The sequence below is a fragment of the Haemaphysalis longicornis genome, unplaced genomic scaffold, assembly GCF_048455015.1.
Source record: "Haemaphysalis longicornis isolate Haplotype H1 unplaced genomic scaffold, Haemaphysalis longicornis Haplotype H1 scaffold_4, whole genome shotgun sequence".
Classification (NCBI taxonomy): domain Eukaryota; kingdom Metazoa; phylum Arthropoda; class Arachnida; order Ixodida; family Ixodidae; genus Haemaphysalis; species Haemaphysalis longicornis.
The window spans coordinates 521802-547381 of record NW_027526361.1 but is presented as its reverse complement, the minus strand read 5'-3'; the positions used below and the strand labels follow the sequence as shown (position 1 = coordinate 547381).

The window sequence follows — 25580 nt, the reverse complement described above, 5'->3', positions numbered from 1 at the left end:
ACTCACGCCGGCGGGCGCATCGGCGCGACCCGGCTTTGTCGTCTGCTTTAGCAGTGGTTGTTTTGGGCCTGTTTAGGCGCGGCTTGATTAAATTGTTTGACAGCACCTCCTGGGTAAGCCGGACATGATGGAATTAAGTGGTCGTGCAGCAAAGATTGGTTTGCAGGGCACGAAAACAAAATATAGAGACCACACACAGACAGCTGGCCGCTAAACAACCACTACCTTTTGCACACTGGTTGCACGAATGGGACTCCGTTTTCTAAATTGGGGAATACCACTTTGGTTGTGTTTTAACAGGTATTACAAAAGGCAAAAGGAGCAACTGGTTCTGATAAATAGCGATTATAAGAATTCCCTCAGCTTTCTTGCAATTCTCAAGCTTGCTAAACTAACTAGTTTAATCGGTATAAATGGGAATCACTGAGCTAATATTACACCGCCGAGGTGTCCGCGCTTCGTTCGCGCGATGATATAGCTAGCACATCGGGGTGGCTAAGTTCCGCTGTCTCACCCTTCGAATGGCGCTCCTCGCCGTTTTCTCTCTGCCACTCTAGCCCGGCCATAGCCGACGCTTGTGCGCTCGGGACGCCGCCCCTGCAAATTCTATGCAACGGCAGGCAGAATCTCTGGTTTCACTCTTTGTAGAGCCACGTGTGTGAATTCAAGTGCCGTCGCATGGGCAATTGTTGTGGGTGTCGTTTACAGCTTTGCTTTCCAACCACCTTCACTGCGTGGATTGGAGCCAATTTTCTTTTGTTTCTGTCGACACGCGCCAAACCCGAAACGGAGGGCACCGGTCTGGAGCTGTCCGTCACTGCCCCATGCATAAACGCCCTGTTCTGCGTCTCACCATAGCCACACTAGCCCGACACACTGCTGGCGACAACCAACTCGTGTGCCAAATCCTGAGATCACTTTGTCATAACACGCCGGCCGACTCAAGATGACCAGCCGGCCCCGACAAGATTCGTGCTGTGATCAATGTATGTCTGTATGGTTTTTTTGTAGAGCGTGATGACCTTCGTAAGGCCTTCGTAAAGCGGGAAACAAATGTACGTGAAACACTCAGTTCCGGCGGTGCGATCGTATTTGCTGGCTTAACTACTTAACTACTCGGAGGGGGCTCGAGGGATTCAACAAACGATCCGTTTTGGTGCCAGCAGTAGCATGATGCCATGATATTCGCAGCGGTGCACAGTGCGAAAAGCTGAGCAAAAGTTTGCTGTGCGCGGCATTCGAGAAAAGCGGTGTGCACCACCGTGGCCGGGAGCGTGTTCAGATACCCTGGCTTGGAACCGTGCTGGGAATTTTTTGTCACTTTGTTTTTTCCTGGCCTGCATGCGGAAATTGCTTGTTTTGTTTTTGTTTTTTTTCCACCGCAATCTGCACTCAGCCCTTCACTACTGGGAAATGTTTTGATCCGAATGACGTGGAGCCAACGATTTCAGTGGAAAAGTAGGTACTGTGTACCACTTTCTTTTCCTTCGCTCGTCATCTTGCCGCTATTTTTTAAACGGTATGAACCGATACCAACTTCCCGAACTGACAGTTCTTCTGGAGCAGAAAGGGCAATCATGCGATGAGCGTGAAGAGTGCAGTTGTGAATTAATGTGCAATAAAAAGATATACATTGGGGTTAGGGTTGCTCAGGACTTTGGCTGTTTTGGTCGAAGTTTATTTATTTATTCAAAATACCTTACAGCAGGGCACTGGGTAAGGGGGGCTCGTAGTGGAAATTATAGCAAAATAATGGACGAAAGTTATACAGTAACTAGTCATATGTTATGATACATATGTTAACAAGTCAAGCAGGTAGTGCAAAAAAAGAACGTAATAACCACATCCTCACAACGTCCAGAGAATTTATACAAAGAATAATAACATCAAGTAAAACACAATGTGAAAACTTGGAAAAAAGAGTGGGTGGCTTCGTGTCTGTTGTAAAAAAAAAAAAAAAGATAACGTGCGCTCACGGAAGCAAACGCTACCATTCCTGTTTTTAAATTGAAAAACAGATCTGCAAGTGATGACGGAATATTTCCAGGTTAGTGAGTGACGCGATGGTATCGGGAAGATCGTTCCACAAGCGGATAGCACGTGGCAGAGCAGATGCATTAAATGTGTTCGTGGTGCTGTAGATGCGTGGGAAGCTACGTTGGTTGAATAATGTGCATGATGTGGAAACAGAGGTTGTAGTGCGTAATGGGGAATGTCTGGTGCGATGCGATGCGATGAGGCTTTGAAGGGGTGGGGAGGTAGGAGGAAAAGGGCCCGAAACTGTCTGGCGAAGGGTGCCGACACCTTATCAGGCGAATGTCTGGTGCCATGAATGTATTTGTGAAAAACGCACAGGAGAGCGATTTGTCGGCGCAAATGCCATGGTTCTAGTGAGATCGTGCCGCACGATTTTGTACTGCTTCTATTTTGTCAAATAAATAATTTTGGTTGGGGGACCAAACGGAAGAAGTGAACTCTAGCTGTGGTAATACAAAAGTTTTATAGGCTAGTTGACGAATGTTAGATGGAGCAGCATGCATATGATTGTGAAGCTTTAGCGCATATGGCACTCGTGCGGGTGGACCATGAAAGGTTTGCTGTTGGGATCCCGCCTAGGTATTTATATGTTAAAGCCTCAGTAATTAAGTGATTTTTCAGGAAGTACGAAAAGATTGAGTTGACGCATTTTTGGCTGGAGGAAATTGTTTGGCATTTGGCTAAGTGCAGAGACATTTGCCACGTATTGCACCAATCGCAGATAGCATATAGGTGCTTTTGAAATGTTACGTGGTCACTAGGGTTATTTATTTGCTGTTATAGTATGCAATCCTCAGAAAAAAGTGGCATGCAAGATGTTACGCAAAAGGGCGTTTCAGGCTCCTGAAGGTGGCCTGCACGTGCACGTATGCTCGTCTTGATGAGAAGAGAGAGAGAGAGACGAAAAAAAAAGAACTACGGTATCAAACAAATATGCGGTCAGGTACAAGTTTCTGCATCGCTGAAACGATCATACCAGCCTCAAACTACTGCTTTCGTGAAAGCTCCTTAAAGGGGTACTGACACCAGTTTTCGGGGTTAATGTTATTGCACAGTTCGCTTCCTTTACTCAACAGAATACCCTGGCTGAAGTATGAGCGGCCTGCGACGCGAAGGACAAACTTTAATTGGATCTCGTTTAAACAGCATGCGGAGCCGCAGTTGGCAAATGGACATCAGCGTGACATCACCCCGAGGTAGCCAGGAAGAGGGACGCGGCCAGTGCTCGTTAAAAACTCATGACGTCACTTCACGCGTGTGGCCCCGCGAGCGGTGACTGGGCACCGGCGCAATTACAGATGGGTGCACGTAGCCAGAGCTGCAGGCATAACCGCTGCCCAGAAAGGCGCTGTTGGCAAAAATAAAGTTCCACACATGGGAAAGGAAGCGATAATATTGTAACGGCAAAATCTGGTCAACACCTGCCACTATGGTAGCATGATGATCGCAGTGAAGAACTCAAGACGTCAAAGAGGTTTAAGGTTACCTGGTTTACTTTACTAGTAACATTGATAACATTTAGCACATACGAACTTGAAACAATACACCTATTACATCGGATGAGGAAAATGGTTGAGAGAACAAGATTACTTAAAGGGGCACTGACACAAAATTTTGAAGGCGAGATAACGTCGGAGATAGATTGGTGGGAACACATATACATCATCTGCAAAATATCAGCGGCGAATACAGCCTAGAACATATTTAAAATCAATTTTGAAGTGTGCGAAACGCAACCGAGCAGCCAGCAGAGGACCACGCGCAATTGTAAATAAACAACATCCAAACACGTCACGAGTTTGTGTTTGCCGCTTCCGCACTACCGGCGTTTTACGCGGGCTCGCCGCTCCAATCGGAGGGCCGGAGGGCGGAGCTTCTGCTCTCGAGAACGAACGACCCGGTCGTTGGCGGCGGAGGCGCCGTGATTTCGTCAGCTCATCGGGCAGCTGGCCGCGACCAAAGTTCTACAGCGATTCCAGGCACTCTGTTTCTATTACTGTTTATTACCACTGGATGCGAAAACGCGCCGGAGGCACGAAAAGCTCACTGAGCTAGCCGCATGATCGCTGTGCAGGCGGCGGCCACGGCCGCGAAGTGGCCCAGGCCGGCTCAGGTAGCTCGAGTGATAGCTTGTTACCGCTGCACGAAATTGTTCCCAAGTCCCGACCATAGTGGCTTACATGAGAAAGGAGTTAATGATGCGATGGCGGGTTGCATTAAAAATTGTCATCTGCACCGCTTACGAGAGCGGCACTCGAATATCCGCCGCAGTGCTGAGCCGAACACATCTGTAGGCGGACCTGTAGGCAGACCGGAAGGCTGCTCCCAGCGCGCGTCTTGCCACCCACTGTCTCGAGCGTCGCGCGTCGTTCTTTAGCCGCGGTAGCATTTGCACTCGCAGCGCCTGCGTCACATCCACGGTCGCTTTTTAATTAAGCGCCTCACGAGATCAGTACGTGGGGGCATTCGCAGAAACTGCCGTCGATGCGGATTCGACAGTGCTACGGCGGCTCTGCTCTGTGATATCCCTCCGACGGTCACGTGGTCAGCTTTGTTCACACAAAATCCACAAAATCCATCGTTTCGCGGCACTCGCTGAAACCGAAACTGCGACTGGCAGCATTTAAAATCCCTCTAATTAAACAACCGTCGCACGCTGAAGCAAATGAGGTTTCTACAGGTTATAAGTAGGTCACTAGCTACTTATCGCAACGAAAAAAACAAGATGCTAAATTTTTGTGTCAGTGCCCCTTTAACGGGACATGGCTGACTGGATCGCGGTCTCCCGGCGAAAGGGCCCGACGACGGGCGGCAGAGTTACTGAAGTGAGTCCCGGTGCAGGCCGCCCCTGTGAACCCGGCAGAGAGGGTTTATATGTGCTTCATGTGGACTCGTGGGAAAAAAAGCCCATTCTGGCCTCACTTTCTGCAGCCAATTGGGGAGGCGCTTGTAAACACCAGTCAGCCGTGTTCCCGCCAAAGTGAAAAGAACCAAGCAAACACAGACACAAGGTCTGAACACGAAAACGCGCACTTGGAGAATTATGGGTGTAAGGAAAGTAGTTCAGACAAAACTCACTAAAGTGAACAGTGGAAAAGACAGAAAGGTCATCTGAACTACACCGAGGACCCGGAGCCCAAAAGCGACCAGCGCAGACGCCACGGGGGGGAATGGCACTGAAACCCAAGCTGGGCCAATGGCTCCCCTTAACAGCCGCGTCTTCCGGTCGGTCAGCGCGCACGCCGCATGCTTTTCTTAGAAAAAACAGGGCTTGGCGACCAAAGAAGGATGCTACAAAATAGAAAAAGCTAACTGAACTGGGGATTCGCGACAATATAGCCCGGAATCGCAATCGAAATTGCCATCAGGACTTTTATTCAAAGTGGTCATGGAATTTCCGCCGCAATGGTAAGCTTAGCACCTTCAGGCAGCTCAGCTGTTCAGCTCCGGTGGCGGCGCGGTCGAACCAACGTCCTCATCGGCCTCCGCAGTGTTTGTTTTGACGTCCGCACAAAGCGGTGAGGTCATGCTGGGATTCCTTCATATGCGCCTTTTGAGCTGAAGGCACGGGAAATTGAAATAAGCGATTTTCAGACCGTTTAATGTAATTATCGCGTGCTGAAGTACTTAAAGTGCTGATTCGGGTTTGTCAGACCTTAAAGGAGCCATGAAGAGAAAACACAAGTTTGGTTCATTCAAAAGATTGTCTCGTTAGAATCATACTGACACCACTTTTAACGTAGACTTCGCTCAAATAAGCTACATAATTAGGAAAAACGGGAATGGTCATGCGACCCACCAGCTCATTTCCCGCAACAGAACCTATGTCGTCACATGAGCTAAGCTCTGCGATTGGCGGAGGCTGGCAGAAGCAGACGCAAATTAGGTAGAACTTACAAACTAGACGAACGAGCGATTTGCGCTTAAATTTAGGGCACATTCTTTACAAAGCAATAAGAATGATGGGACAAACAGTGGAAGTTACGAAAGCACATGTAAACATAGAAGTACTGATGCGTTCTGCTGTTCGTACTGCGCACAGCATGCTTGGTTTCGCTGCACAGCACTACGGGGCTTGGGGTTGTCTCAGACGACACTGGCCGATTGACGCAAGCAACGGTGTCTTACGTGACCCCATTTGTCGAGCGAGCACTGTTTCAGGGAACGAATATTTTCTCCCAGAACAAAAACAAGCCAGGTTTAAATGCGGGCAAAAACAAACCAAACGCTTGCCACGGTATGGTGGCGCCATCTAGGTTACGGAACGTAAAGAAACGCGGGAACAAACCATCGCCGCTGTACAGGGTGGAGATAACCTTTGAACGGTCCCGTGCCGCCGCAATTGGGCCAACGAGCTCAACGCGTTATTCTTTTTGTTTCCCACGAGACCTAGCAACGCGAAACAGACAATATGATTCAAACTTCTTCAGTAAACCGCGTTGCGGCGATAATTTTAGCGCGGTTTTGACACAATGACTTGCTTCGGCGGCGAGCGAGCAACCGAAAATGGCGGCGCCTACCCTGTACGGCGGATGCGTGAATGAAGGTACTCTAGGCTGCAGAGCGGTCGGTTTCAGTGATGTCACTTGGGACCACGAAAACGCACGATTGAGCGGGAAAATCAAAATTTTAACCTAAATTGTTTAATTTCTCAGTGAATAAAGCACCGTTTGTATCCGGACAAGCGCTGGGGGCACTATAAAACACGAAATCTTTCGAATAAAACCAACTTGCATTTTCTCTTCATGGCTCCTTTAAGCATCGATAAAAGAAATCCCCGCAGGGGGCACCTTGTGTACTCAAGGTGTTTTGGTGAGTAGCGCCACCACGGTCCCGAGCTCCGCAGGGGTGCCTACTGTCGTAGGCACTTGGTGTCTTGCAACACCACGGACCCGAGCACATCTGGGTTGGACCCACCCACGTCCCGGCTGTGCGTGGCTTTGCCGTGTCCGGGGAAAAGGGCATCCTGGTGGTTGAGCCAAAGCCAGGGTTGTTTTGGACCTTCGTGGCCCCCTGGCAGAGGCAACACACCACTTCGGCCCCCGCTTCCCGTAGACGGTGCCCCCAGTCTGACCCGACCTGGGGGGAATCAGCCAGTCACCTTTTCCTGTCCTCTTCTTCATTCTTTTGCTTTCCTATCGTCCTTCCTAACCCTGCCCTGTCATCTTCTCTCTTCCTTATTTCTCCGTTTTTTCTCCAGGCGGCGAGGTTTAACCCTGTGCGAAGGCTTCACCCTAGATCCCGAGCATAGGGTTATAGTGGTGAGGTACAGTTAACGTGCGCTTCAAAGCCACGTTCCCTTGTTGGGCTGGGTGGTAGGCGACTGGCCTTGCCACCGAATTGATTCCATTTTCTATGGTGGCTATCTTCTCAGCTCCCGCAAAACACCCTGATCGACCTCCTAAAAGGGGTCGCACCGAAGCACTTCGCACCCAACCACCTCAGGCAGCTTTCAGCAAATACCTTGTTGTACACTCGACCGATGAAAAACCTATCACTGACCTGTCAGTCTTCTTGATTGCCAAGTGTATCGAAAACATTGTTGGAAAAGACTACAATGCCAAAAAGATGCCCTCTGGAGACCCTCTTGTTGAAGTTATGCGAAAAAACCAAAAAAAGAGAACCTCCTGAAGCAAGAAAAAATTGCCAACTTGACTGTCACAGTTACGCCACACCGCACGCTAAACACTGTCCAAGGTGTTATCTCTGACAAAGAACTCCTCCATGAGACAGATGATGATCTCCTTGAGGGACTGCATGACCAAGGTGTTGTTGGCGTCCGTAGAATTATTATGAGAAGAGATGGAGCAGAGATCAAGACCCGACACATCATCCTAACATTTGCTAGCTCTACCCTGCCAGAGACAGTGAAGGCAGCTTTCCTTAGCTGTCGTGTACGCGCCTACATTCCAAACCCGAGGCGATGCTTTAAATGTCAACACTACGGTCATGGAACTCTAGCTTGCCGTGGCAAGCTGACCTGTGCGAAATGTGGTGAGAATGATCACTCTTCTGATGACTGCAAAAACACAATCATGAAATGTCCGAACTGCAGTGGTTCACACGCTGCATACTCACGATCTTGCCCATCTTTCAAGAAAGAAAAAGAGATCATTCAGATCAAAGTAACCGAAAATATCAGTTTCCCTGAAGCACGCCAGCTGCATCCTATGCAGACGCCGCCCGCCGGGGGTTGGGGCGACGTTTGGTTAGTACTGCGACACAATGCAGCTTAGCTGATGTGTCGCTGTCGTTAACCCCCTCCGAGCAACCACCAGCTCCTGCCTCTACAGCAGAGGCCCTGGTGGTTCCTCCTCCTGCTGGGCTGCCGTCCACAGCCGAGCACCCCGCCACTACGTCTGCGGAGCCCGTGGAGAATGTGGTGACGGGCGCTGTTGGGACTGGTCCGGCCTCTTCCAGTCCAGCTCCATTGGCCCGCACGACACCCGAGGGCATTGAGAGCATGAACTCAGGTGGCCCCACACGTACTCCTTCCCTTCCCGCACCGCAGGTTCCAACCAAGAAGCCTGCGGCCACCTCAGGAACCAATCCGCGAGGTGGATGTCGGATGGACACCATGTCGGTGCCGCCTGATTTGTCAGACGAGGACATGGACACCTCGGCATCTCAACCTTCCCAGCAGGCGCAAAATGAGCGCTGCAGCACTTTTGGCCGTGGGAAAAAACCACCTCATCGTACCACAGGCCCTAAAGAAGACTCACTGACATGAACCAAAATAGGCAACTTCTCAACTACATCTTTATTATCTTTAATCCATAATAGCTGTTGAAAACATAGTTCAATGGAACTGTAGGGGTCTCATAAAAAACTTGGACGATGTATATGAACTCCTTTATAAACATCAATCCAGTATTTGCCTCCAAGAGACACACCTGAATCCCAAGCAAAGTAACTTTCTTAAACAATACACTGTCTTCAGGAAAGATAGAGATGCCTTTGCTCATTCATCTGGTGGGGTTGCCATTGTGACGCGAAAATCCATTCCATCCCAGTCCATTAGACTACTCACCAGCCTTGAGGCAGTTGCTGTCCACGTGATCATTTTTGGTCGGCTGATTACAATATGTTCCTTATACATTCCCCCGGATCATCAATTGTCTACCTCAGAATTTGAGTCGTTGGTAAATGAGCTTCCTGAACCATTTATCTTAGTTGGAGACCTAAATGCACACAACAAACTCTGGGGTTCTGGGCGAACTGACGCCCGCGGTCGCTTGATTGAACATTTCCTGGTATCATCTGGTGCGTGTTTGTTCAACAAAAAACAGCCCACATATTATAACATCACACACAACACGTACTCACACATAGACTTGGCAATCGGTTCTGCTGTTCTTTTTCCACTAGTTGAGTGGCAGGTGGAGAAAAACCCGCTTGGAAGTGACCATTTCCCAGTACCGTAAAAACCCGCGTATAATACGGACCCGCGTATAATACGAGGTGTCATTTGGGGACAGCAAAATCAGAAAAAAAGTTTTCATCCACGTATAATACGAGACAAAGAGCACAGAAAACATTTATTTGCACTGCAGTTACCCTTCAGTCATTGTCAGTTTTCCCTGGCACTGTCTCCAGACATCCGTTCAGTCATCGTCAGGTTCGCTGCCGCTGTCTCCTGAAGTCGCCTTGTTGGAAATGTCTTCCCACAGAAAGTGGTCCTCAGTGCCATCAAGGGCGTTCGAGATGCCGCATTTCTCTAAAGAGCGACTGACGAGCTCCTCTGGGATGCTGGCCCACGCATCCGCGATCCAGCCACAAAGCACCGCTGGAGAAACCCGCGTCAGCCATCCGGTAGCTGTCACTTACGGGTCTCCTGACCTCATCCACTCTTGCTAGCGGGACCTGATGCAGTCTTTGAAAGGCTTGTTGATGCAAACGTCTAGCGGTTGCAGCTGGAAACTTTGGGATCCACATATAATACGAGGCACAAATTTTACATAGTAAAATTTGGAAAAAAAACCTCGTATTATACGCGGGTTTTTACGGTATTCCTGAGATGCCTAGACAGAGACCCCTACACTCCCATCTCAACTAAAAGGTTTAAAGAAACCGCTGCAGACTGGGAGAAATTTAAGCAGAAATCTCAACTCGCACACAGTTCCATAGAACACTTGGGTATTGATGAAGCTTGTAGCCTTGTCACGGCACATATCCTTGACGCTGCAGAGAACTTCATTCCCCAGACTTCTGGTAACAAAAGTAACCTAAGGCGGCCCTGGTGGAATGAAGAGTGCCGATAAGCACGCCAGGCACAGAACAAGGCGTGGGGCATTCTTCGCAGGTACCCCACTGCGGACAACCTTGTAGCGTTCAAGCGCACCAAAGCCATGGGAAGGCGCATTCGCCGTCAGGCCAAAAACAATAGCTGGAGGTCCTTCTTAACTTCAATAAATTCTTTCACCGATACAAGAAAGGTTTGGAACAGGATAAGAAAACTAAATGGACAAAGCACACATGGCTTACCCCTTGTTGACACCACTGGTGGCACCCTGGAGGACCAGGCAAACGCGTTGGCACAACACTTCGAACACATCTCAAACTCTTCACATTACACAAGCACATTTATACACTACAAAAAGTCAGCTGAGCGGAAGTCCATACGTGGCCACAAGCAATCAAACGACTCCTATAACTCTCCATTCTCCCTTCACGAGCTCATGACTGCGTTGGCTGGTTGCAAGCCTTCGGCACCAGGTGCAGATAACATTACGTACGGCATGATCAAACACCTTCATGCAGACACAATCAATACTCTCCTGTTTTTATTTAACAGAATATGGTGTGCTGGGCACTTTCCTAAGGCATGGAAACAGGCTATTGTTGTGCCACTGCTGAAAGAGGGGAAGGATGCATCCTGTGTTTCAAGTTATCGTCCAATTGCCCTGACCAGCTGCTTGTGCAAGCTGTTGGAAAAAATGATCAACAGAAGGTTACTATACTTCCTGGAATACAATGGTATTCTGGACACTGCCAGGCAGGTTTTCGGTCGGGCAGATCAACAACAGACCAACTTGTCGCTTTTGAATCCTATGTGAAAAATGCCTTTGTTAACAGTTTTGTATGTCCATATTTTTTGATCTAGAAAAAGCATGTGACACTGCCTGGCGCTATGGCATCCTGCGAGACCTGAAATCTTTTGGAATTTGTGGGAATATGCTTAATGCCCTTGAAAGCTATTTGTCTGAACGAACATTCAGAGTGAGGGTCGGGGCTGCAGTATCCGCGCTGTATATGCAAGAAAATGGCGTTCCTCAGGGTGGAGTACTTAGTTGCACACTTTTTATAGCTAAGATGAACACACTTGGAAAAGCTCTGCCCCGTACCATTTTTTACTCCATTTACGTGGATGATGTTCATATCAGTTTCCGGTCCTGTAACCTGTCTATCTGTGAACGGCAGTTACAACTTGCCACAAACAGGCTTGTAAAATGGGCCGACGAAAATGGCTTTAAGCTAGATCCTCAAAAGAGCACATGTGTCTTATTTTCCAAGAGGCGTGATGTTCACCCTGAGCCCACCGTCCAGCTCAGTGGAGTGGCTGTGCCTGTGAAGAAGGAACACAAGTTCTTAGGGATTGTGCTAGATGAAAAGCTGTCATTTATTCCACATATAAAGCTACTCAAAATAAAATGTATAAAGGCAATGAATATCCTAAAAGTCCTATCCCACCACTCCTACGGCGCAGATAAGATGTGCCTACTGCGTCTCTACAACAGTTTAGTGAAGTCGTGGTTGGACTATGGGAGCGTATAGTATACGGGTCAGCTTCGAAAACCGCTTTAAAAATGCTTGACCCTGTTCTGCACCTTGGGCTTCGCCTTTCGTCAGGAGCCTTCCGAACAAGTCCTGCACAAAGCCTATATGTGGAATGTGACCAGTGGTGCCTGGAAGACCAGCGCTTATACACAGATCTATTGTATGCCATGAAGGCAACATCCATAAAAAATCACCCTTTTTCGTTTATTGTCAATGACACCTCTGCCATGCACTCGTTTCTCAGTCGGCCCTCTATATCTACCTATGCCTTTTTCGTTGAGAGTGAAAGTGCACGCTGAAGAGCTTGGGGTTTCTTTTAGCGAGACTTGCAAAACTTCGATCACAGACCCTGTTGCTCCCTTGGAAATGTCCCCGATTTCTTTTATCTTTTAGAGCCATTAACAAAAGAACTGCGCCAAGAGAACTCATCTTGCAGCACTTCCTACATCTACGACACAAATATCCCTACACAACGTTTTACACAGATGCCTCCAAGTCCGCCCATTCTGTGTCATGCGCTACACATGGCCCAAACTTTGCTATCACAAAGACAATGAACAAAAATACCAGTATTTTTACAGCTGAGGCACACGGCATTTTAACCACTGTGGAACACATTACAGAAACCAGAATACACAGTTCCATTATTTTTACAGACTCCCTGAGTGTAGTATTAGCTCTCCATTCAGGAAAACCAACGAGAAACATTATTTTAAACGGTCTTATCAAATCCATAATGTCTGCTTATGCTCTAAAATTGACTGTTGTAGTGTGCTGGGTACCTGGGCACAGCGGAATTTCGGGCAATGAAATTGCTGACCAGAATGCTGCTGTGGCGGCTCTCCGCAGTGTTGTAGATATCCCACATGTGCCCTACCTAGACATGAAACCACTAGTTCGGAGTATGCTTCGGAGGCGCTGGCAGGTACAGTGGGATACACAAATCGAAAACAAACTGCACATTATAAAACCACACATAGGGAAATACAACACAGAGAAACGGAACAGGTTCACAGAAATATCAATATGCAGATTAAGAATAGGTCACACACACGCTACACACTCATACTTTTTAAACGGAACCCCACCACCATCTTGTGAGATATGCGGACGAAGACTTACAGTCCTCCATGTATTGATTGAATGCTTGGCATACCATGACGCAAGGAAACGACACTTCCCAGAACTATACACCTACATGATACCCTTACACCCATCCTTGTTTTTATCTGATCAACCCCCGATTAAAAGTGAACGCCTTTTAGCCTATCTCGCTGACATTGGATTTTTAGCACTCATCTCATACCATGTGTGACATCAGGGCCACCCAATGCAAATAGTGAGGGCGGTTCTGAGCGTTTTCATAACGTGCCAGGGACGTCACCGCCATCCCTGTTGTGTTATGGCGCTCCCAGCACACACATAAACATCGTTACTGTTACCTCTCATCTTATTCATCTTCGCTTCTTAGAGTAAGGGCCCTTTACACCCATATATACACTATTTTTATCAAGTACATCACAATCATCGCCATGGCATTTTAACAAATGTGACAAAACAAACATTGTCTTGGCGCTCTTTGGCCTCAGACGCCCTTGCGCCAATAAAATATACATAGTAGTAGTAGATAAAAACAATAAAAATGAAACAAAATTTTTGTGTCAGTACTCCTTTTATTATGGTGCTGCCTGACAGAGGCCCTTTATTGCCAGCCCCTTCCTATTACGAGCCAGAAAAAAAACAAAAAAACATTGACGTAACAGCCTCAGATAGCCACCCTCCGGTACTGACACTTGGGGATATGCTGCCTAAAGGAACGAACGTCGCACACTTGTTGAGATGATTCCCACGTTAAAGCACACTTCAAGCATACTTTTTTTTTTTGACGCTGCGAGGTGTGCAAGTCGCACTTACATGCACGCACACAAAGCGAGCGTTACTAAGTGCTTCCGCTGCACCCCTGCCGCATCGCTTCCCGCTGGTGCCACCAGAGGCTGCCACAGCACAGTGAAAAAGGCGGATTGCTTGCTCAGTCCGGAGGTGATGCATTTTGTGCAAGAGACCGTTTTCTCGGGATGAAGCCAACTGCCTACTCGTACGAGCTAAAGCTGCGGATTATTGGTCAGAGGTTTCACTGGGCTGCCTGCACCGTCGCCCAGTATTGTTTTCAGACATCTGTAGAGCACTCATTAGGCCTTGGAGATGGGCTGCAGAGTGCTAAGCTCACACCGTGGAATATGTGGAGTCAGGCTGTTTCCCCGGGCCTTCTCCTCCAAGCCGCAGCAGCGTCTTCAACCGGCCAACTCAGACGCCGATACAAAAACTGCGCACTTGTGTGCATAACACTTGGGCGGCTAAAAACGAGCGCCCGGGAGGAGCCTGAAGATGACGGGCCAAGAGCTGCGGCGCCCGGACCTCGTCCCCCGGTCTTCGTCTTCCCTGCTGCTGAGGAAAGGGGAAAAGCGAGTCCCCTCCGTCGGACATTCGGTGCGAGCAGGCGCAGCCTTTCTCGGAACGCGCGACACCCTTTTCCTTGTCGGCACTGCTCTTCCGAAAGAGCGCGCCAGTCCGTGCTTCGAAACACCCGCCGGGGGGGGGGAGGGTGGGTGACCGAGGCCCACGTGGGCCCAGCCAGGTTTGCCCCTGTGAGAGCGCACAGCAGGCAGGGGAGCTGGAGCATTACTGGGATCTTCCCGAAACTGTGCGAGCGCGAGGACCCTGGCCATTCGGCCGCTGTGTTAGCCGAGCTCTGGTCTGCGTGGTGGTCTCCCCGGCGCCTGTATGTGTGCATGTGCGTGGAGAGCAGCAGAGCCTGACGTCGCGGTCTCGGCGCATCATGCCCCGTGCTGTCGTCCCACCTCCCATCTCCTTCGCGCTGTTTGTTCGACATGACCAGTGTAACCCAACTGGCCCCACTTGCCGTCCTCCTGCAGCACGTTCCTTCGTGGCCACGCGCATCCAGTGGGGATCTCCGTGATTCTCGCAGCTTGAGCAACGTACCAAAACGAGAATAGGCTTGTATTCAGGAAGTTAGTGGAGGTACATCTATTTGTCACCTGGGTCTGGTATGGATACCCGACATCTGCAGTGGGACAGGGCAGGAGGCTGGGGTAAAGGAGCCATGAAGAGAAAATACAACTTTGTTTAATTTGAAAGAACTAGGGTTCAGTATCTCACTCAGCTCCATTAGAGCAACAAAAGATGTTTTTTTAACGAAAAAAAAAGCAAGAAGTATTTAGAAGCTTTCAAATTTTGTGCCACAGTGACGTGTTATGAGCAAGAATGATGTCATACGGGCTAACAATAAAATATAGTTTTCAGTGCGTTAACTGCACGTTAGCATTTGAGTGATGCGGTCAAATGAAACTAGAGGCCCCATTACAGACGTCCAGTCATCTGTCGTCGCGACAGGTCAGTTAGGCGGCCGCCAATCGCATATACAAGGTTCGGTGACGTCATGGAAAAGTTGGGGGAAATTGGCTAGGGCGTCGCGACTGCTTCACACGTTTTCTTTAATATCTCCGTTATTTGTTCGAAGATTGCGATGATGTTGGTATCATTGTTATCGGGACTAAGCAGTCTTTCCAATAAACCCAACTTGTATTTTAAGTGCGAATGCACTTTATAAGCGACCCCAAACCTTCCACCGCCGGCGGCGGCGGCGGCGGCGTCCGCAGTCCTCCTCTCCCTAGCAACGGCGTGGAGCGGAGAGGAGCGTCGGTAGCAACAGCGCGGTGACGTCACTTCACCACGTGACCGCGCTCGCTCCGCCTCCTCGCCGTGGCTGTGCGGGTGCGTGCCGCTCCCCGCACCGCTCCTCGCGCCGTGATGTCATGGTATGACGTCACAGCGCGCCTCCTCTCCCCAGCAGCTGCCGCGCGCCTCTCTCTCCACCGTGACGTCACACTCTCTCCTCTCCCCCTCGCTCGGCTGCAGCTGCCGTGTGCCGCTGTCCCTCTCCCCTTGCGCTCGCGTCCTCTCTCAGCCACCTGGCTCGGCGCGCTCAGCGCGGCGTACCCCCCTATATATGCAGCGATAAACTGCCAGACCTCCGTGGGTCGGCTCGCGCGCGCTCACGGGCGAATGCCAACGGATTTTAACTTTACTCCCCCTCATAGCATCACCCCGTGCATTCGCACTTAACCATGTTCACCCTCGGGGAAATGCTTGGGAGTTTTTTGTCTTCATGGCTCCTTTAAAGCGGCACCAAAGTGGGCTTAATTTCCCCAATTAAAGGGACACTGAAGTGATTTGTAAACAATGTGGGATTACGGGCGCAAATTGTAGTCCGTAGTTCCTAGGCCCTGTTTCGACCACTCTGAGCGCGTTTACGCGAATTTATTTAGTTGAAAAATCAATTCGAAAATGCTGTCCTCCTTCTGCACTCTCGCCCATTTTCTTTGGCGTTTTCGTGTGACGTCAGTAGGAGAGGAGCTGGCAATTGGCTGCGCTACTGCATGGCTCGCCGACCTTCCGCGACCGAGTCAGTCGGCCCAACGTTTAGTCCGCCGGCCGCCGACGGGTCATGGCAATTTGCTCGATCAGTTGAAACTAAGCCACAACACGTTTCTGAATGGAAGAATGTGCCTTTCTTTACTTGGTTAGTTTGTACTCTGTATCTAGCTCCAAGTCAAGGTCGCTTCACACAAGCGCTGCACAAGTGCACATGCGACGCTTCGCTGACTGGTATGCCAATAGGAAAATATAAGGCCTCTTGAAGGGGTAGAAGAGTGAGCGAAGTCAATGTAGGTACTAAGGAAATAAAATCAACTGATATTTTTACCGTACAGTGTAAACTAGGGTGCGGGAAGCACTTTTTTGTGCTGGGCAAACAAGCACAGCGGTCAGCAGCACGACTACGCATCTGCGAATGCTTTTCCGTCTAAGAAGTGCAATTGCTAGACGTGAGCTATTGTGGAAACTCTGGGGACGCTTACTGCACGAGCGCAATACAACAAATAGTCACCTAAGCTGCTTGAAATACTAAAACTAAATAAAAGTGTAAACTGGTTATACATTATATACCTTATATTTCCATTGTCGGCAGCGCTCTCGCCCGTGGCCGTGTGGTCTGGAGCGCTAGGTATATCATCTCATGTGTTTTGCCCGTCACAAATTCAAATCCCCGCGGGTACAAGCTTTTCTTTTTTTTTAAGGTAACTTTTTCATTTTTCGCCGATGTTTTCTATACTGAGTTCACCATTTTTTGGGCCGCAACGTTCACTGCTCCACGAACTAGTTCGCAGAACTCGCGCAGCCTGGCACTGGCACGCTAGCGAGTTCTCGTTGGCATGCTGTTGCCATAAGCACCGACTGCTTGCGTTCAGTGGGCACAGGCCAGCATCAACAGACCCTTGGCCTGGTGCGAACACGCTTTTTACGATACAGGCATGAGTGAGGCAAGCTCCAAATATGGGGGAAAAGCGCATGCATTTGTGAGTCTGCGGGGACGCGGAGGGCGTTCATGGACTGCGTAGGCCTCGGCTAGTGAATGCTACGATTCCAAGCCGTCCTGGGAGGCTTATCTTATGCATTTTACAGCCGGCAACATGGCAGAAGCGTGGTACTATGATTACTGGGATATTGAGAATGCCCATCCAACGACGCCATCGGATGTCAAACATGTTGTTTTACAGAACCGAAACCGAAACTTGTTTGATTGCTAACCTTGGGCATCGTCCCATCACGGTGCCCCCTCCTCCCAACGTCACAGCTTTGTTGGTGCGGCCGCCGCAAACCGCGCATGGTAGTTTTTCTTCTTTCGCGCTTTGTAAAATAATTACCGATTTGTCAACCGGATAAACGATGAAAAGTGTGCTAATTTGAGCCAGTCTACGCAGTGCAAGCAAAAACGGGAGCTTGACAAATTCACTTCAGTGTCCCTTTAAAGTCTGTCATCTGAGGCCATGTTAGAAGTTTCCCAGCGGATCTGCGTGCATTTTTTATGGGGAGAGTGCATTGATTCAGCACCGTCCTCCCTGCCAATTTGCTCATGTCAGCTGCACTGGCAAGTCCATGGGGGTGAATTCTGCTAGCAGCTTTAGCCTGTACAGCATGAGGACTGAGATAGCATGTGAATGGCTGCGGCTCAGCTCAGCTGAGCAGCCAAAGCACAGTTTTCCAGCTGAACAACATGGCCAGTCGAATGTTCTGTACTGGGAGCACTCACTACAGCCGTTCCCCCAGTTTGTGAAGCCGCCGTGAAGTGGAAGGCGAGGCAGGCTTTCATTGCCGCCTCTAAAGCTCGTCGCTGTCGGCTTTCTGCATCCTCCCGGTACTTGGGCCGCCCCAGTTTTCGTGCTTCACTCGTTTCCGCCCGCCGCTTTGTGCGCTTGTACTTATGTTTCCACTTTTACTCATTAGCAAGCCAAGCAACGCCTACAGGCTGGTCCAGTGGAGCTTGCTGCTTTCGCTGCAGACAACCCGCTGGGACACAGATATCGCTCCCTTCGCTACGCCAGAGGAGGGGCAGTGAGTCTCGTGGTATCACTTCGAGGTCACACTCTCGCAAGTGGCAGAGCTCGCTTGACTAGGCCAATATGCCTCTTGTGCCATAAAAACAGACTGCAAACCATTGTCACGTGATTGTAGTTCTGGTCACCTCAAGCAGTACGCAGTATCTTTTTCTCCCGTCAACCATTACAGACAGACCAGGTGTTTGGACACCCGCTACAGAGTCAAATAATGAACTGAGCTAAGCTGCTCGCGGTTATCGCAATTATTATTTTGACAAATGCACCAGGAAGGGGGCATTTTCTCTGAGATGTCATCGTAGTCTTGGTCGTCAGGTTTTCACAAGAACAAAGGAGGAGGTGCCAGCCTGTGCACTGCGGCAGCTGACAACCGGCACTCGTGCGGTCGAACTTTGCACGCACGCAACCTTGCTCACTGGCGCGGGCACTCTCGTTCGTTGTCGTTCCATGCATAGGCCAGAACCTTGGTCTTTGTTGTTGTTTGTGCTTCTGAGGACCGTACAACTTTGTGTCGTTTGAATGGCAAGTGAGTATGTGTGCAGGGGGGGGGCACTGTGAAAACATTTATTTTTACATACCACCCAAGCAGGCAGGCTTACAGAAAAGATGATAAGGATTTGCATCACAGCACTCCACAAGTTCAGTTGGCCAAGCGTTCCAGTGTTCAGTTGTACAAGGGAAAAAGGATTTGTGAAATGTTTTAGTAGGGGCGAAGGGTGGTCATGTTGTTTCTGAGTGGCTGAAGTGGCAGGGGCAGGGGGTATGTGTGTATCACTGTTTGAGCCTTTTTTTTTTTTTTTTTTTTTTTTTTTGCGTGATAAGGCAGAAGCGGAAACTTCAGCTTGGCAATATGCTGACTCTTCGGGGGTGGCTCTAACTCTAGCTGCCTTAACATATTAGCAATGGTTGATTGGAGTCTGTGATCAGAAAGAATGAACCATGCAGTGAGCCGTTGGATCCATACAGTTTCATACTAATACACACTAGAGGGAAATGAGGCGCTGCAGTCGCGGGCCATTGTGGGCGCTGCCATACGTTCCTCGCCTACTTGGCCTGACCACACACGTGGCTTCTTTTTTGTCTCCAAGCCAAAATTAACAAAAACGGGTATTTTGGTTCTTGTTTATCTTGCATGAAGCTTCTAAAGCTTCAGTTTTATTGTTACAAAACAAGTTCTATTAATCCTCTCAAATATTGTTGCTATATCTTTTGTGTACCGTGGACACGATACATTTGATTCATACACAAGGACTGGCTGGATTAATGTGCGGGGTGGGGACCAAGGTTCTTACAGCTACCTAGCTCGCACTCAAGACGGCCGCAAGACTAGCTCCACTGAACTCCGCCACAGACCGCCAACTGGTGTAGGGGCAAACATGCAAGACACAGCCGCATAGCCAAAGTCACGTTTATTGGGTCATTCAATGACGTAGTTTGGCTCTTCACTCGTCCTGGCCCAGCCAACTGGCTGAGATCAGGGGAAAGGTGCAAGGGGGTTGGATAAAGGAGCACCGGCACTGGCGACTGTCGTATCCAACGTCTCGAACCAAAAGCCGCCTTCCGACAAAACGGTCACATGAGGGGGGCCCGAAGCACAGAGAGGGGACCCCCCCTCTCGCCTTGGCGGCGGGCTGCGAGGCAGTGGGCTGCGAGGCCGGGACTCTGGGTTTCCCACAGCGGTGGGCCTCTAGTTTAGCTTTCTTGGACTGCCAGACTGGAGAGTGTGTACAGTACGGCCACCGAGCTTGAATGGCGGGAGCTGTTCTCAAAACACAAGTGGAAGGGGAAGGCTGCCACCAGGGGGTCCTATCCTCTCCTCGCAGGTGGATCCGCATGGACGGCCAAGAACTCGGACTTTGAGCAGTACCTGATGATCTCGCTGAGCTCCAAGAAGACCGTCACGTCCATTGTCACCATGGGCAAGCAGTACAGCCCCGAGTTTGTCCAGGAGTTCAAGATCTTCTACGGGGACAATGGGGGCGACTTCACCGAGTACAAAGACCGCGAGGGAAACACAAAGGTGAGCCAGCCGGCCTTCCAGCGAGCACTGTTTCCCGTGCCGGCCTCGCCAGGGGGAGGCCAAACGCCAGCTGGGTGCTTTCCAGAGTTTGACGCAAACTCCAGTCAAACTAGTGTGCAGTGGGGAAAACCGTGAAATGGGCGTGCGGCTGCTCACCGGCCACTCTCCCGCACTGAACTTGTGGCTATGCTTGCTGCGATTGGCCGAGGCCGGCAGAATCCAGTGCATATTAAACAGGGATTATGTGCATGTGCAACGAGCTGTTTGAACTTGAATCTGGTGCGTATCCTTTTTATAGCAGCAACAGTGGTGGGGTAAACAGTGGAATGTACGAGTGAACACATGAGCACGGAAGCACCAGTGCGTGCAGTGCGCACTATGCCGGCCGAAGCTGCATAGACCTTTGTCTGACATGACACTGGCCAGCTGGCATAAGTGACACGGTCACTTACATGACTGTGATTGTCGAGCGTGCCCAAGAGAGAGAGAGAGAGAAAAGACTCTATTGAATAGAAACGGTCCGGTTGCGCCGATGGCGTCATCCGGGCCAGCCCTAGGAGCTTCAGGTCGGGGGTCCGGCGCTCGGCCCCAAGGGGCTCGCGTTGCCTACCCGCTGCCTCTCCAGGGCCTCCCGGACGCACTGGACGACTAATTTCTGGGTGTTGTAGTCTGACGAGGTGATGGCTCTTCGCACTGTCACTGGTAGCTGCCGGATGCTTGAGGGTGCGGGGTCTTGGGGTGCGCACTGTAGCATGTGGGCCAGCGTGCCGCGAGTGGCGCGGCAGACGGTGCACTCGGATGTCTCGTAGATTGCGGGGGCTATGTGGCGGCCCAGTACTGGTGTGAGCACAGAGTCTGTTTGTATTTGGCGATAGAGGGTCCCCTCGCTTCGAGTGAGGTGGTTGGGGTGTGGGGCCGGGAACCGTCTCCTGGTGTCTCGGTACCACCGTAGTATGGTGCCATAGTCTTCTAGTGGTGTAGGTAGCGAGTAGGCCGCATCTTCATGGGATCTCCTTCCGGGATTCAAGGGCGTGGGGGGAGACCTCTCCCGGGGGGCCACCCGACTGGTGAGTTCGCGAGCGGCCCGGTCCGCAGTGATGTTGCGGTTGCGGGCGCGGTCTACCCCGGGGCCCTGCTCCTCGTGTGCGGGGAACCATTGCAGTCTCAAGGGGCGGGTGTTTAGAGCCTGGAGCGTTGCTGAGAATTCGTGCCGCGATTGCTGCGACAGCGTTGGTACCGTAGTTGCGTATGGCCGATTTCGAGTCACTGAGGATGACTGCGCAACCGGAGTCGGTTGCGACGATGGCGATGGCGATTTCTTCTGCTTGCGCCGGTGTGCTTGCTCGGAAGCTGGCCGCGGTGACTGTGATGCCCGTGGTCACTGTCACGACCGCTGCCGCGTACTGCCCGGGTCTGGCGTGGTATGCGGCCACGTCTACGTATCGTGCACTCTCGTCGTTGGCGTACAGTCCACTGAGGGCTCTAGCCTGGGCTTTCCTGCGAGTGTCGTGGATTCTCTCGCAAACGGTTACTATCAACCGTAACAAAAGTGAGCCACGCACAAATCTCTCCAAAACAGAGCAAGTGAGTGAGTGAAAAACTTTATTAGACGAGAGGCCATGGGGCCCTGGGGGGGGTAAGGATGAGGGGAAAGGGGAAGGTAACAACTCGCACAATGAACACAGTTGCAGTCTTGGCGTCCTAATCACAAAATGAACACATAAAAGTCAGTCAGTGGCACTAAAATGCACAACTCACACTTAAATGTACAGTTCACACTGTAGACAACGCGGTTCACACTGAAAACAGTGCACGCTGCAGTCAGTTCACATTGTAGGTAGAACGGGGAAGTCTACCAGGCCGTTACACTAATTTGTAGAGTCCGTTTTCAAGGGCGTACTCGGTGATTGCTTCTAGTGTGGTGGGGTCGTCGCGGACCCGACTAACATGTTCCTGTTCAGTCGCAGGGGCGGGACCTAGAGTTAGAAGCTGGTGGCGATTACGGTCGAATAATGGACAAAGCGAAATTAAGTGGTAAAGATTTGGTGTGCCTTCACGACTACAGTGGGGGCATCGGCGCAATTCGGATCCTGCTGGAGCTGTCCATTTATAAATAATGTGGGGGGTGTACGCTGCATTCGCATACACTTTATTGGCGAATACTTCCTCCGGACGCGAGAAGCGCTTGAGAGGGGCAAGGATGCCAACAGGAGTTTCTGCCTGTAAGCGCTTGCAGCTTTCCTTTTTGAGGTGACGAAGCTGGAGTTGCCAGTCTGCCTGGAGAGGGGGGACGGGCGTGGCGGGCACCGTGGGAGGTGATTGGAGCCTCTCCCTGGCAGCGTCGTGTGCCATACGGTTGCCTTCTGCGCCTGTAGTGTGTCCTGGAGTCCAATTCGAACTTTGAAGCCTTCAATTTGTAGGTCTCTTATCAATGTGAGGATGTTTGTTGCCGTATTGTTCGGTGAAAACGGGCGATTTAACTCTCGGACAGCAACATAGGAATCCGTGATGATGCGAAATTTCTTCGTGGATAGATGGCCGGAATGGTTATAAATTTGCTGCGTGGCTCCCAGAATGTGGACAGTGGTCTTTCACCGTTAGCAGCAGCAAACATACTAACTTCCGTTTCAGGTACCTTCCCTGAACATGTCCTCGCTGACGTCGCAAAACACCCAGTTTAGTGGCAGAGTTAAAATTTTGGCTTGGAATGTTTAATTTACTTGCCGTGGTGGCTCAGTGGCTAAGGCGTTGTGCTGCTGAGCACGAAATCGCGGGTTCGATTCCCGGCCACGGCAACTGCTTTTCTGATGGAGGTGAAAAGCAAAAACGGCCGTGTATGAGATCTCGGCGCACGTTAAAGATCCCCAGATGGTCAACATTAATTTGGAGCCCTCCACTACGGCACGCCTCATTGCCAGCGTTGCTTCGGCGTGTTAAACCGTGCAATCAGTCCAGTGTTTAATTTCTTAGTGAATAAAGCATTGTTTGCTGCCCAACAAGCACTGGGGGTGCCAAGTCTTTGGAATAAAACAAGCGTTTATGTTGTCTGCATGGCCTCTTGTGCTTGCATGGGGCAACAGGCCCAGCAGGGAGCAGAGGACACCTGCTCGGAGGCCGAGGCCTTCTTTGTGAGGAGCATTCGGGGGACACTGGCCGGCTTGTTTGCCGTTTCCACGCGTCCTCCTCTGTGCGGGCAAAGAAAAGGGCCCCTGTTCTGGACCGTGCACAGCAGCACAGTGCCGCTGAGCTGACGGTGGCAGGCGCGGGGGCGGTTTGCCGCATGTGGGCAGAAAGCAGTGATGCCTGGGCGTGTTGCATTTCGGGTCACGTTCCCAAGTAGCTGCTCCCCACGATGCACCTCGTGGCCCAGCTGTGGCTTCTTCGGCATCCAAGTGAAGAAGGGAAATGGAAATGTACACGATGAGCAGTACCTTCCAAGTGGGAACTGACTGCAGTGGTGATGTTTAAGGGGACCTTGAGGACGAAACGCATTTTGGTCCATTCAAAAGAGGGGCACATCAGAATCGTAGGCGTACCAATTTTAATGCGGACGTCAAACAGTGGCTGGACGGTAAGAAGATGGGTGACAGTGTGGAGACTGCACTGCCCCGGTGATGTCGCAGGTGTTGGTTTGTGTGAATAGCACCGGGTTGTAAACGTGATTGGTTCAGTAGCACTGCTTGAATGCGAACATGGAGTGAACATTTTTAGAATGGCGCCTGGCATTGCATAGCATGAAATTTGGAAGTTTAGTCTGAGTGATGTTGTTAACAGTGCAGCTGCTAGAAAATTGTTTGTGTGAGGTGTCTGCAGTTTCAAAGGTGGCAAGAAAATGCCCAGCGCTCGTGCATGCGTGCCCCGAGCGCCCTTTCGTCAAGCCAAGCATGCCCACTGATGAGGGAGGTCGGCCAACATTGGCTTCAAAGAAAGCTCCAGCATTCGCCGTATCGTGGCAACACTTGCTGAAAATGAAGAAGGCACATCATAGCGCCGCCTCTCATTCGTTCATCCTCGTGTCGTCGTGTGCTCTGCGCCGTAGAAGAGCCGCGACCCGAATGTCTAAGCTGCTGAAGGCGACCCTTGACCACATGGCCCGGCCGCGCTTCGAGAGGCTTGGCGTGCAAAGCATCCGCTAGAAGCGATAAGTCGCACTCACAGAGTGCGAAAACGTCGATCAAAGCGACGGCCTTGCTCAACATAGGGTCATTGAAATGCCATGCCGTTGACGTCAACCCCAACACCGCAACGATACGAAAACTCAACTTTGTGCCCGTCAATGATCACCTTCAACAGCTTCGCAAGCTTCCCTAAATTGGGGGGGATTGGAGTGAGTCTGCCAAGCAGAATGTTGTCTTTGTGGTCCCTCCAGTAGTGGTGCTGTCATGGAGCTTTTGAGGCCGGTCAAGTTTTGCCGTGTGCGAGTTTCTACGAGTGGCGCCCTTCTTTTGCTTGTGTTGCAGCTCTTCCAAGGCAACAGTGACGGTGATTCACAGGTGCACAACGTGTTTGAAACGCCCATCATTGCCCAGTATATCCGCATCAACCCCACCCGCTGGAGGGATCGCATCTCTCTTCGAGTCGAGCTGTACGGATGCGAATATGGTGAGTGGCTCCTCGGGGAGGGAGCCCAGTCGAGGCACTGTTGTGGGCGCGTGATTGCTCTGCTAAAGGGTGACGTCACGCTTTGGTCCTGGCCGCAGAGGCGGAGTCCCTGCAGCTGGACGGCCAGAGCTTTGTGGTGATGGCGCTGGGCCGGCGGCCGGTGACCTCGGCGGAGGACGCGGTGCGGCTGCGCTTCCGCACCAACCACGCGGACGGCCTGCTGCTGTACAGCCGGGGCTCGCAGCGCGACCTGCTGGCCCTGCAGCTGGTGCACAACCGGCTGCTGCTCAGCGTGGACCTCGGGGGCGAGGGCCTGCTCACCGAGGTGTGGTGCGGCAGCCTGCTGGACGACAACGTCTGGCACGACGTGCAGGTCTCCCGCTTCCGCCGCCAGCTCGTCTTCACCGTCGACCGCGTGGTGGTGCGCCAGCGGCTCAGGGGCGACTCCTTCCAGCTGGACCTGAACCGAGAGGCAAGCCGTCCTCTCTCTCTTTCCTGCGCACAGTACAGGCGCCCTGAAGGTATGGCGATGACGTCGATATTGTGCACAACTGCGCCGCGGAAACTCTCCGATAATAGTAGCTCTCACTCCAAAGGACAACCAGATTTTAGTATGAAAAGCGAGAAAGCGGAGAACAAACCACAAACCTGATCCCCCCCCCCCCTTGTTC

At 50.9% G+C, this 25580-nt stretch overlaps 1 protein-coding gene across 1 annotated transcript in view; it reads left to right on the top strand.

The window, feature by feature from the left end:
• Nucleotides 1–25580, top strand: part of Nrx-iv (neurexin-4) — a 139805-nt gene that overhangs the window by 2282 nt on the left and 111943 nt on the right. The window contains exons 3-5 of the mRNA XM_077705629.1: nucleotides 20111–20307; nucleotides 24768–24909; nucleotides 25008–25381. Coding sequence (XP_077561755.1) covers nucleotides 20111–20307; nucleotides 24768–24909; nucleotides 25008–25381 — 713 coding nt within the window. The remainder of the gene's footprint in view (nucleotides 1–20110; nucleotides 20308–24767; nucleotides 24910–25007; nucleotides 25382–25580) is intronic.